Source organism: Crocuta crocuta, unplaced genomic scaffold, assembly GCF_008692635.1.
Source record: "Crocuta crocuta isolate KB4526 unplaced genomic scaffold, BGI_CrCroc_1.0 scaffold3, whole genome shotgun sequence".
Lineage (NCBI taxonomy): Eukaryota > Metazoa > Chordata > Mammalia > Carnivora > Hyaenidae > Crocuta > Crocuta crocuta.
Genome location: NW_027529934.1, coordinates 7,238,699 through 7,251,963, shown reverse-complemented (window position 1 = coordinate 7,251,963; position 13,265 = coordinate 7,238,699). Strand labels below are relative to the sequence as shown.

General features: G+C 41.9%; 1 protein-coding gene across 3 annotated transcripts in view; it reads right to left on the bottom strand.

Annotated features, from left to right (window-relative positions):
• CACNA1E (calcium voltage-gated channel subunit alpha1 E) overlaps positions 1 to 13,265 on the bottom strand; it is a 308,909-nt gene that overhangs the window by 216,438 nt on the left and 79,206 nt on the right. For all 3 annotated transcript variants that reach the window (XM_077763228.1, XM_077763229.1, XM_077763230.1), the window contains exons 4-5: positions 1,667 to 1,770; positions 212 to 364 (exon numbers count right to left, since the gene is read on the bottom strand). In XM_077763228.1, coding sequence (XP_077619354.1) covers positions 212 to 364; positions 1,667 to 1,770 — 257 coding nt within the window. The remainder of the gene's footprint in view (positions 1 to 211; positions 365 to 1,666; positions 1,771 to 13,265) is intronic.

The window sequence follows — 13,265 nt, the reverse complement described above, 5'->3', positions numbered from 1 at the left end:
TCATTTGCTTTGCAATATCAGTATCCCATGGGGATCTTTAGTCTGGGCTGCTTGTGCCTCAAGTAGCTGCTGACTAGGAAGTTTGTGATTCTAATTCCAGGGCTTGGATAGAATATACTTTTCCAATCGGTCTCCCAATGACCTGAAATTACTCCAAAGACCAGAGGGGAGAGAAAGGAAAGAAGGAGAAGGCAAGAAACAACGATCCTACCTGAATTGTTCGTGAAACATGCTCGGTGCAACTTCCCACTGTAGAACTCCAAGCCAATGATGGCAAACATCAAAATGGCAAAGAAGAGCAGAAGGCCAATTTGCAGAAGAGGCACCATGGCCTTCATGATGGACTTCAAGACAATCTGTAGGCCTAGAAGGAATGGAAGAAAACGACAAATGGAGCCTCCTTGAGTACCACTTGATATAGCAGGTTCCCTTTACTCTCTTCTAGAAGGAGAGGTGCAAGTCTTTGGGGGAAAAGAACCACTGGTCGTAAGATGATGAAGATAATTTGCAGTGGAACAACCAGAACAAGTCAAGCCAAAGACTGCCATCACTACTTCCCCTGGGTCAATTCCATACTCCTTTTTTTTTTTTTTAAATGTTTTATTTATTTCTAGGAGAGAGAGAGAGAGAGAGAGACAGCGTGAGCAGGGAAGGGTCAGAGAGAAAGGGAGATACAGACTGTGAAATAGGCTCCAGGCTCTGAGCTGGCAGTCATCACAGAGCCCTACGCGGGGCTCGAACCCACGAACCGCGAGATCATGACCTAAGCGAAAGTAGGACGCTTAACCGACTAAGCCACCCAGGCGCCCCGATTCCATACTCCTTACCATTCCTGATCATTTACATGCCTATTACTCCCCCCTTATTTGTTTCACCCAGGTTGCTTTCTGTTTCTCTCTTATAAGTGTATTAGAACATGCTTCTTTCCTAAAGGAAATTAAGCTTGGCCTTGCTAGGCTCTAAATCTTATGAGAGCAAAGACAAAGTTTACCACCCCCACTACTCTATCTGAAACCTGCCTTTCCATCCACTGTTGTAGGATAGCAATCAGTATAATCACTATTCATAAAATACCATATACTTGACCCAGAAATTGTACTTCTAAGATTCTAGCCTAAGAAAATAATAACGCAAATAATAATTTGAATAAGATTTAAGAAAAAAGATGTATGTTGCTGCACTATTTCTAGTGGGGGGAATGAAATCTAATGTCCGGTAGAAATGACTAAATAAGTCATTCTGTATAAGATGGGCTATAATACAGACTTTTAAAAACGTATTTTTGAAGAGTTTTTAGTGTCAGGAAAATCAAATGATTTTATATGATAGGATCCGAAAGTATACACACAGTATGACCACAATTATATTAAAATGTACAGGAAAAGATGAATTAAAAATAGGATAATAAGGGCTTTTCCTTTTCATTTTATATATATTTTTTACTTTGCCAATTTTCTCCAAAGATCTTTCACTATCTTTAAAATCTGAAAAAAAAGTTGCTAAATCTTAGAGTGAAATCTTATGCCAGATTGCTGCATCCCCATTGTATAATACCACTGGAGAAATGGTTTCCTGTTTATCCCAAATTCCTTTAGGCCCCAGATCTAGGTGGAGACACATCAGTAAGGTTATTAACAGAGGAGAAAGAAGAAAGGCAAGTGCTCACTAGGTATCCCTGACACGAGCTTCAGGGGCCTCAGGACACGCACAGCCCGGAGGGTCCTCAGGTCCACATGTGTGTTGAAGTGGGTTCCTGCGGTAGCCAGGATGCTGCAGATGGAAACAAAGAAGGTCAAGGTTATCACAATCTAGCTTTCTCCTGCTAGAGAAAGCAGGGGGGAAGCTGGGTTGCAGAAGGATCAGCCTGGGAAGTACACAGAGCTGCTGCCAGCTGCGTGTGGGTGCACCTGAGCTTGGGTGAATCATCAGTGGTTCCGACTGAAATTATATTTAGCCACATCTGGGTTTTACTTTGCAAAGAAGGAAAACTTATCATCCCATCAGAAACCTAGTTCCAAATCATGAGTAAAATACAAGCTCCCTAGCATCTGTCCCATTCCTGCCTCCAAACTTCGTCCCCTACTCTCCTCTCTATTCCTCGCCAACCTCCTTTTTCCCTTTCCAACTTACAAAGGCCCCTGGATTTTTTTATATCAGAATTCGTAGGTTCCCCCTGTCTCCTAGCTACTTCAGAGAATTTCTATGGATCAACTGCAGTAAAGGAGCAACTCACTCTCCTTCACCTTGGCAATTAAAAGATTTTGCCAAACAAATCAATCACACTGATGCTTATCACTAGGGAACAACTTAACTGATCCTCCTATGGTATTTTTATAATTGCCCCAAATTATTGTGTAACTTGGATTTGGTTTCTTTGCTTCTATTTTTCCACCGCCACAGTCATATCCAAACACATACACACACAAACTCCCAAAATCCATAAAAATTCTATTATATTATATACATTAAGTACCTTGTCTTGAGAAGACAATTTATTTCATTTAATCCCATGACATTGCTGGTAGTACAGAGGGTCAATGATACTTAAGTATTAATGAAAGACACAGTAGAAGATCATGAGCCCAGCAGAGCTGGGCTTAAGTCCTGACTCACACACTTGAGGACTGACTGACTTGAAGCAAGTTACACAATTTAACAGCCTCACTACCCTAATTTATAAAATGGAGGGGGTACCATGACCTCACTATAAAAGTAAAATGACACAGTAATGAAAACGATGAGTGTTCTATAGCTATAATGTGCAAACTATATATTACATCCAACACAAATATCCATAATACTGTTTTTGCAACTCTGTCTAATTTTAATCTTCTTTCTGTGGAATAGTACCTGTCGTCCCTCATAACCTCTCCAGGACAATTTCAGCTAGCTGGAGCCATGGGTGAATGAGTCATTCAGAAAACTGAGTTTTCTACATAGTCAAAGGGTGGCAGGAATAGTTTATGTCATTCAATTATTTTGGATGAAATATTTCCTTCAATACTTGAAATCTAACTTGAATGAAAGGTTTATGCTGTATACCTCTAGAAAACAGATATAGGATCAATAGGTATGAACGGCACAGGTCCAAGACTTCAGCATCATGAGCATAACTTTGAAACAAGCAGTGCTGCCCAAGAACAAAGAGGACTATTTCATGTGGTAGTACACTTCTCAACATTCAATGTACTCACAGACGGCAGGGCTTTCTATTAGTAAGTTAAAAGTATTCCAACATTGGTTGAAGGTTATCTAAAAAACCAGTAGAGATTTCTCTCGACTTTAAGACTCTATAATTTTACATTAACCCAACCTCAAAATAAGGATGAGAAGAAAACCTCTACTTTCATAAAAGATCTCAGGAGCTAGGCAAGCATCTCAGGTCTTCTCTACCTCTCCTGACCCAAACTTCCAAACCATCCTCTGAAAATAGGGATGTAGAGAAGCAGCATCTCTGATGTTGCTTTTGACTCTATCTGCCAATGCCTAACAGAGAAATTAGGGAGGGCATTGATATCATTTCTAGCAAGTAGGGAAAACATGAACAGAAAAGAGAGCAGGAGGAATGTGGAAAATAGGACTGAAAAATAAAACAGACAAAGAAGCAAATAAAGGCAAAAGGAGAAAGAGAAACCTCAAGGCTAAGTACAGTGATAGAGAACCAGAACCCGAGGAAAATAGGGTCATTGTTCCAGTGAGTCTGCGAACAGAGGAAGAAGCACTGTACTCTGAGTCTTCTGAGGTGTGGTGCACATGGGAGACGGCTCTCCCTGTGGTTTGCTCTGTCTTACAAATGTGGTGGGGAGAATCTGCCCTGTTTGGAAACCAGACTTCTGTTTCCTAGGATACCCAGCTACACATGAGATGCTCTTTCGTATCATAAGAAAGAGCTACTGAAAAGGAAAATTTCCTCCCCAACCCTGAGCATGTATTTCAGAACATGAAGGTAGTGTCCAAAACACAAAATTAAAAAGCAGGAGGGCAGAAGTATATATAGAAAAATGATAGACAGAAGGGAGGATAAGAGAATAGGGAAGTGAATGGTGAAAGGAAACATGGACATGAAAACAGGAAGGAAAGAAGAAGAAATAAGGGCTTCACTTATGTGAAGAGAAATAAGAATTCTCATGTGGGAAAGAAAACAACAGAGAGAGAGAGGCAAAAATATGGTACTTGTTGCCAGAACCATGCATCGTGAACCACGAGACACATCCATGCTCTTTTCATCAAGTGTGGCCCTCAGCTGAGCCAACTTGCCCCCAAGTCATCTAAGCTGCCCCAAGCTTCAGCCAGGACTATGCTGCCCAAGGCCCATGCTCCTCTGACCCTTGGAATTTTCTTTTCCTTCATCCTGTGCAGAATAGCTGTCAACCGGGTCTTTAGGTCATGCCCATTCACCATTGGCTGCTTCCTTCTGCCCACATCATGTTTGAGGGTAGGAGTTCCTTTCCACCTCCTAGAAGCAGGGGCAATGGATTATTAGGGGGTAAAGATAATTAAGGGAAAAGGCTGCATAAAATTCTGTGTCCACTGTCATCACTGCCCTTACCACATCTTAGAGGAATTCTCTGTTTTCTCTGGTTTCTCATCTGTCTCTCCCACAAGATCCAAAATACCTCAAGTGGAGACAATCTGGTCCCCATCTCTATCCCCACACCTAGCCAAGGGTCTGGCAGGTAAAAGGTGCTCAATGAATGCTTGATGGATTGAACTGCACTGAGGAAGGTAGTAAATGTGTTGAAGTAGAAACCAGAGGGAAAGAAGTACCAGAGAAACCCTCGAATTTACCAGTGAAAAAGGCAAGTGGCATGGCCAGGATGCTACTCAAACACATGTCTGTTGGAGCGCATGTGCGAGAAATCTGTCCCTGAGCATTTTAGAGTCTAAGAAGGATCTTCCAATATACGTTGGGACTCCTGCTCTCAAGTATATCCCGCAGGACAGGATCTGTTCAGTTACAGAGTTAGAGAGGGAAGGAAGAAGACTTAAAATGTAAAGACTTGCAAAGTCTTTTGCAAAGCCTCAGTGTGAAGTCCATAGAGCTCATCAAAACCCTGGAGTTTTATAGCAGGCCCTATGCAGGAGGCTCAGGAAAAGGCCACAGTAGGAAAAGGCCCAGGTCCTCAGTCTGGTGGAAGTGGACAGACACAGAAGTGAAATACTTATAGTTCACCATGAAGAGTGTCATAACAGAGATGTTCACAAAGTGTTCCAAGAACAGGAACACTGCAGGAACACACAGGGCTATAGCGTGTTTCACTATCATCTACTTGCATGTTTCACTATCTGCTAGCATGTTTCACTATCTGCTCACATGTTTCACATAGGTTATCTCATTAGATCCTCAAACATATCCTGGTATTACTACTGTTTCCATTTCATAGAAGAGGAAATCGGGACTTAGAAAAAATTAAATTGCTAATAAATGGCAAGACTAGGCATTAAAGCCCTTTCTCTTCTGATATCAAAGCCAAGCCTTTCCCCACTCTACCGTAATGTCATGCAATGTCTTCTCAGAACTGCACAGCTCCACTCTTCTGTGGTCCAGTATGTTGCTAAAAATACCAAGGTCACAATATTTAGTCTCCCAACAAGCCAGTGAGCTTGATTCTCGTTATCACCAAACCACAAATCACTAACTCCCACAGACTTGTCACCGACAGCTCTCTGGACAAGGTCAGAGGCTCCTTGTACCTGAGGCGACAATGGCTATAATATCCACATATGCACACATGAAGAGACAGATGTGTCACAGAATCAGAGTAAGGCCACTGTGCAAAACTCTAATTCTGAGTTAATAAAAGCTTAAGCTCTGCACCACCCCATGCAAGTACTCTTCAGAAACAGGGGCTGTGTTTGTTTTCTATTTCTTTTGTCACTATGAGCACAGTGTCTGGGTGGGGAGTTCTGTACACAGTGGGGTGTTTAATGACTACTCTAACCCCAAAGCAGAGGACAGACACAAACCTCTGACCACCACCAGTATAGATGCAGGATTCTACATACTATAAATGTTCAAAAACTGTTTCCTAGTAGATGTCATGGTTCAGACCTACCTCTAATGATTTTGCTCTTAGCTGTCAGCAGGTAAGAAGAGTTTTGAGCCTGATATGATCCTGGGGGTGTGGTGTGACCATCACTGCAGTGGCAGAAGATGGAAGGGATGCTCTGAGCAATCACAACCAAAGGGCCTCTCCCCAAGTCAGTTATCCAAAAAATTCTCCCACCCTGCGTTGCCTTTGACCTTAGGTTCTATCTTAGCCTCCTTGTCAACCCAGGTCTAACAGTCTCTTTTCACACTTCCGTGGCTAAAAATTCCCTGAAGCATTATGCAAATATTACACTAAAAAAATTATCCATTGGTTATCCGCAATTCAAATTTAACTGGGCATCCTGTATTTTTATTTGCTAAATCTGGCAACTCTCTTCAAGGGACGACCAGGTAAATAGCTTCCCTCCCAGTGGATGCCCTAGCCTTAAACAACTGTGTAAGTTCTCTTTTGAAGAAGATCCACAAACCAGGGGTCTCCTACCCTTAGGCCCAGGAGTTCCTCCTGAGCTCCCAAAGTTACTTCTTTGCTTCTGCCCATATAAATCCCAAAGGACAAGTTCATTAGCCTTCACAAGGCAAGTTGTCCATCAGCATCTGTGCAAAAAAGGCTGATTAATACTAGCAAAGGGTATTAGGTGCTTAACCAGCCCACATTGTAGGACACCAAGAGGAGACGGGGAGCGACCTAACTCAAGTTGGGCTCCCAACACAGTTTGAGCCAGGATGTCATTTCCATGGGCAATCCACCAAAATGACTTGTGTCCACTTGGAAGTGTTTCAGAGGTGATTGGTTCCTTCTTCTCCTCTACTACTTTACCTCCAATGAGGCACCAAAGTCTAACATATCCTTCCTTTAACACATCTCTTGGATTTACGTCTTATTCTCTCGCCTCCTTCTTGCCTGGAATGCCCACTCCCTTGCCTTCTCTCCCTGCCTAAATAATATGATCCAGACTTCAGAGCCAGATGGCATCCTACCTCCTCCTTGGAAAAGATCTACAGTCAAAAGAGAGTTGAACTAGGATTATGAGGAAGTGGTAAAGCACATGCTCTCCAGTCAAACTGGCTGGTTTCAAACTCCAGTTCCCTCACACAGCTGTCCAGCCTTATGCAACTACCTCTCTGAGCTATAGTGTTCTTATCTGTAAAATGGGAACAATATTTTCCTAAGATGGTTGATATAAGGATTAAAAAAGATAAGGTGCTTATAAACTTCTTCACATAGCGCTGACCTAAAAAGATATCAAGAGCTCACAGAATTGAAGAGATATTGGAAGACTTGGCTAGCAAAACAGGAAAGCAGAAATCTTGGTGTGGTAGGCTGATTAACAGATTCAAAGATATCCATATCCTAAACCCTGCAACCTGTGAATGTTACCTAATATGGCAAAAGTGACTTTGCAGACATGATTAAGAATCTTGAGATGGGAAGATTTTTCTGGATTATCTGCGTGGGCCCTAAATGCAATCACAAGTGCCCTTTAAGACGGAGGCACAGGAAGATCTGGCTAGAAAGAAGGTTGCAATGTGGTGACTGAAGCCTCATGCTCTGCTGCTGGCTTTGAAGAGGGAGGAAGCATGCAAGGAACCCAGCTCTAAAAGATAGCAAAGGCAAAGAAATGTCTTCCTTCCTAAAGCCTCAGGTAAGAGTACAACCCTACTGATACCTGATGCAGCCCAGGCAAACTGATTTTAGAGTTGTGACCTCCAGAACTGTAAGAGTACATCTGCTTCAAGCCACCAAATTTGTGGGAATTTGTTACAATAGCAATAGAAAACTTATATACTTGGCAAAGGTCAGAGATTCCAGGAAGTGTTTCTTGGGCTACTGTGGATATTGCTAGACATATCATCACCAACTGTACCAATATCATAGCATCAACAGCTTAAAAGTCATGGGGGCAGGGAGGAAGCATGTGGTCGAGTTTAAGTCACATGTCCCCTTATGTCCCATCTGGCTGCACTGGGACAGTTTTCTACCACTTCCAAAGTGGGCAAGACACCCACCAGGAGCACTCACAATAAAAGATTCTCCCAAAAGGAAGACGGGAGGCGACTAGGGAAGTTGGACATGGGATAACTAAAACAACAACAGTGTTTTACTAAGTCTGACTCATAGAAAGTACTTAATAAATAAGTGTCGTGGAGGAAGATGAGAAAGAATATATTTGGGATTTTGTTTGTTTTTTTAATCTCTAAACTAAAGAAGTCAGATAGAGGGACCTAGCAGATCCCTCCTGGCTCTGAGACTCTGACCCCAAACCTGTCCAGATGGTGCTACACTTCTCCAGCCCATGCAATCTCCCCTTTCTCTAAACATCTTGAAAGCTGTTCAACATGCTAAACAGGTGTGTTTAATACCTGATTGCATGCTGTGCATATTGTTCTTACGTCTTAGAACTAAAGTCTGACGGGTAATGATAATTAGTTGGATCCTCAAAGCCATCTCCTTGATGGCAGAGAGTACCTTTTACAATTCCATCTACTATGGTCCCTTCTCTAACAATATTCAACAGTGGTGGCCAAGAAATACCCTTGACTCAAGGATAAATGAGTGTTAATACATCCTCACTGGGGCAGATTGGATGGACTCGTCTGGAGCTGTGAATGAGCCCACAGGCACCTATTTAATTAGATATCCACTGAAGGAGATTTAACCTCATGTGTAAGTAATGATGACCCATCAAAAATCTACTAAATTACACCCAATGTTTGGCTCTCCATTTCTCTTAAATAAATTACTGAAAGTGTAATTTGATTTGGGAATCAATTTCTAAAGATTTTACTTCATTTTATCAAAAACAAAAAAGTCACTGTGTGTTAAATTGTGCATTGGAGACAAGCTCCTCCCCAAATTCAACTTGACTAAAATACATTTGAGAGAAGAGAATGAGGCTGGTAAATGGAAAGCAGGTGACAGAACTCACACAGTCTCAACAAATTGCCCCCTGTTCCTCCCCAGAACCTATGCTAGGGCTCTTTGATCCCATTCAGGCTTAGCTCAATCCCAGAACCCAGAACCCATCTACAATCATCTGATAATTACTGAATGTATGCTATGCAGTAAGCATTGGCATTACAATGGAGAACAAGATAGAGATGGTGGCTGTCCTTATTAAACTTAATGAAAAAGACAGACATTAAATAGATCATAATTTTAGTAAGTGGAAGGTCAGGAAAGGAAGGATTCTCTATGGACACGGCATATGAACTCAAAGGTGAAGTATGAGTAGGCCAGAGGAAACAATGTGGGAAGAGCATCCCAGATGTAGGAAAAGCATATGTAGAAAGGACAGACGCAGAAAGGAGATTGGCATACTTGAGAAATTCAAACAAAGGCTGGTGTGGCTGGAACTTAGTGATCCAGGGAATAATGAGAGACCAGAGAGGCTGGAGAGCCTGAAAAATGTAAAATAAAGAAAACTTCATAGGCTATGTTAGAAATGGGACTAAGCCTGGCAGTGCTCAAAAGCTTCAGGTTACATTTGGTAATGGCACATCAGGTTACCTGCCCTGCTATTCTGAGCTCCATAGAAATCCCCTGATTGAACCTTCGGTCTATTACCTTATCCCTAAGCCCCAGCCCCAGTTGCTATGAATGACTGTCTACCTTGATCACTGTACCAGAATTAATGCCAACTTCTGTTCCCACAGTCCCTTCCTAGAACAGCTGCTGCTGCCTGCCTCCTCTACGGTAATCTTTCCTAATAACAGAAATATCCTATAGCCACACCTGCCGGAACGACTCGGTCCCTCTCTAGCCCAGAGACTGAATCTAGATTATCCTAACCAAATCATCCATTGTTCTGAATAGTGACTGGTTTAGGAAGGAAAAGGCCTTTAAGGGAAAATATGCTGTGTTGCTTCAATTCACCCATGTTCTTAGCACAAAAGTAAAAGTGTGTAAGGCAATGATTTTCAAACCTTTTTTGAACACAGCCTACAGTACAGAATACATTTTACATCACAAGCCAGGGTGAATATATGTATGTATGTAATATGTATGTGTTATATGTATATATAATATGTAATATATATGTATGTGTGGGTAAAATTACATAATGCTTCATAAAAGAATACTCTATGTATGATATATTCATATTTCCTCTTCAATTCTTCCTTGCTATATTTTGTTTCATGCTACTTGCAACCAGTTAAATTGATGTCATGACTCTCTAATGGGGATGACCTACAGTTTGGAAAACCCAGATGTAGACACTAGCTAATACAAATGCTCATCCTAAGGAGACTGTTCCAAACAAGACAAGATAGACCCACATGAACTGCTGCTTTAATAGCACCACGTGGCATCTTGGTGTTTTCCCAGAATGATGAAACAGTTTGCCTTGAAAAGTTTTACTGTGCTTCTCCCAGAATTGCATACACAGTGGTCTAGGAGAGACCCTGTTCTCTTCTCTGTTACCAGAAATAGCAACCCTTCTTACTACCCTTCAGAATGGACAATCTCAAAGAGAGACCACCAACTCCAAACTGTCATGAGTCAGCTATTTCTGGGGGTTGGTTGGTCGGTTGGTTGACTGTTATTTATTTAGGTTTGCGTCCAGGTTGACTTATGACCAAAGTGTAACATGAACTTTCTTCTAAGCTTCTATGCAGGAAGTCGTAACATTTCTTAGGAGAATGAGAAGGACAATAGGGTCAAATTTGCCCTTTCCAAAAGAGAAGGCCTATGACATTTCCACAAGGGATGAGTGGCACTGTATTCAAGAAAGGTAAGGTCACGTTTCTGGAATTTAAAATGGGGTTCCTAATTAAATTTCCTAAGAATCTTAGTGGATTTGAAGTGGTCCCAAAATATGCCTTTTGATGAACAGAAAAGCCATAGCCTAAAAATTCTCCCTTTCCTTTCCCACCAAAAAAAAGTTCAACAATCACACCACATCACACCAAGGAGAAGAGTTTATATTGACATTTGAGACCAGATAATTCTTTGTTTTAGGAAGCTGTTCTATGCATTGTAGGATGTTTAACAGCATACCCCATCTCTACCCACTAGGTGCCAATAGCAACGCCTCCCCCAACCCCCCGCCCCCCAGGTTGTGACAACCAAAAATGTCTCTAGACACTGTCACATGTCCCCTGGGGGGACATCCTGGTTGGGAACTACTGCTGATGGAGAACCTCTCAGATAGTGATTCCTTGAAACTGAGCAATAGCCTGATTAAAGGCAATGTGTGTTGTTTCACAACTAGTCCTCATCTACTCTGGGAGATGCATACACAGCCCCTCTCAGGCAGAGAGGAAGATGTTGCCAGAGTGACCCCCAGCCACAAGTCATAATTTTGATGAAAATGCATTGATGCCAACATTGATAAAAATGCCCTCTGCTTTCTTTAAGCATCTCCTAGTAGTTACATGAAGCTTAACCCCAGTGTATCTACCAAGGAAGGTTTAATCCAAAAGTTTCCCCAAATCACGCAAGGTAAAGAACACAATAATGTACAAAGGAGAGTTTTGTTTACTTAACCTCAGTGTAATGGAAACAAAGGTCTACCAATGGCCCGAGATTTCTTCCCTTTTTTATGAGAAAGTCCCCGGCTATTCACTCAGACACTGCAAGGAGAAATGCCAAACAATGAGTAGAAACTCTGTGAGTATCATTCAGGTCCAGGTGATGATGATAATGATAAAACATAAATACCTTGTTGCTTCATAGTTTACATAACCCTGTCTCATAAAGGTACTATTATCCTCCATTTTGTAAGTTTGAGAATTAAGGCTCAGAGAGAGAAACTGGCTAGCCCAAGATCACTGAGATAGTAAATGGTCAAACTGAGACTCAAACCCAGAAATTTAGGTTCCAAATTTGGAGTGCTTTCAGTAGCTTCAAAAGATAATGGCCAAAAGCTAGAAATATATCCCCAAAGCACATATATTTGACAAATGTCTTCTCTAGGACAACCACAGAGCTGCCTCTCTGCAGAGCCTTATGGTGTCCTATGATTGCAGGATCATATGAATGTTACCAAAACTGTACTTCAGAGAGCTGGCAAAGACAGAGAATTGCTGGAGAGGGAAATCCCATTTTATAAGAACTCGCTAACATAAATACATGTTCTTTCAGTTGTTTTTCTAGTAGTGGTGAGGGATTTCTATCGATCCACCACCCACACACTTTCTCTCACCAGGTCTCCCTTAGGTCCAGAGAAAAGCATTTGTGAGATGGCTAGCCTGGGATAGAGCAGAAGCCAGCTAAGACACAGAACCCAGCTAATTATCCATGTAGGGGCCAAGGCCTTAATACAGGCCACATTAGAAGGATGCACTAGTGACCTCCAGTATCACATTACAGAGACCAGCTGTATAATCCAACGCTGCCCACACACAGTGGCCACCAACTGTTTGAATAGCCAGTACCTCCTCTTCCTCCAGCAACAATACTCTACCCCTACAGTTTTATAAATTGTTTTTTTTTTTTCTGTTTGGGTATTCATTTTATTTTTTATTACTTACAAAGATAATAGATTTTTATTTATTTTTATTTTATTTTAAATATAATTTATTGTCAAGTTGGGTAACACACAGTATGTACAGTGTGCTCTTGGTTTTGGGGAGATTGCGGTGATTCATCGCTTACATACATCACCCGGTGCTCACCCCAACAGGTGCCCTCCTCAATGCCCATCACTCATTTCCCCCCCTACAGCTCTTTTTAAGAACTGCAATTCTCTTACATGCCACTGCTGGCCAGTGAACAGCTTGTCCCCTGCGATGTTTGGACTTGGGATCAGAGTTTGGTTGATCTCCTAAAGCAGGAAAAGCCCTAAATAAAAGGCTTCAGGAGTTGTCACTGTTCATGTTTTCTCTCACAGAATAAAGCTGGCTATAGTGGGAGAGGAGAATAAAGCTGACCCTGAAGATAGGAGGAATCAAAGAAGGAAGGAATTCCTCTGGAGCTAGCACCTTGACCCTGCAATTCCCGAGGCCCAACTACTTCCTGATATTTCTACAACTTGATGCTTCAGTGAGACACATCTTCCTTGAAAAGCCCTCCTTGCTTAAATGACTCCGAGTTTGATTTCTGTCACTCACAACGACCCACTCACCTATTCTGTCCAGACAATACCATCTGGGTAAGAAACCAAACTGAAAGTTGATGTAACTGGCCTGGCCAGACAAGAGCTAAGTATGACACATGAAAAACAAGGAAAAACTCAGAACCATGCCCTTGGTTGGTTCTCACCAACTTGAG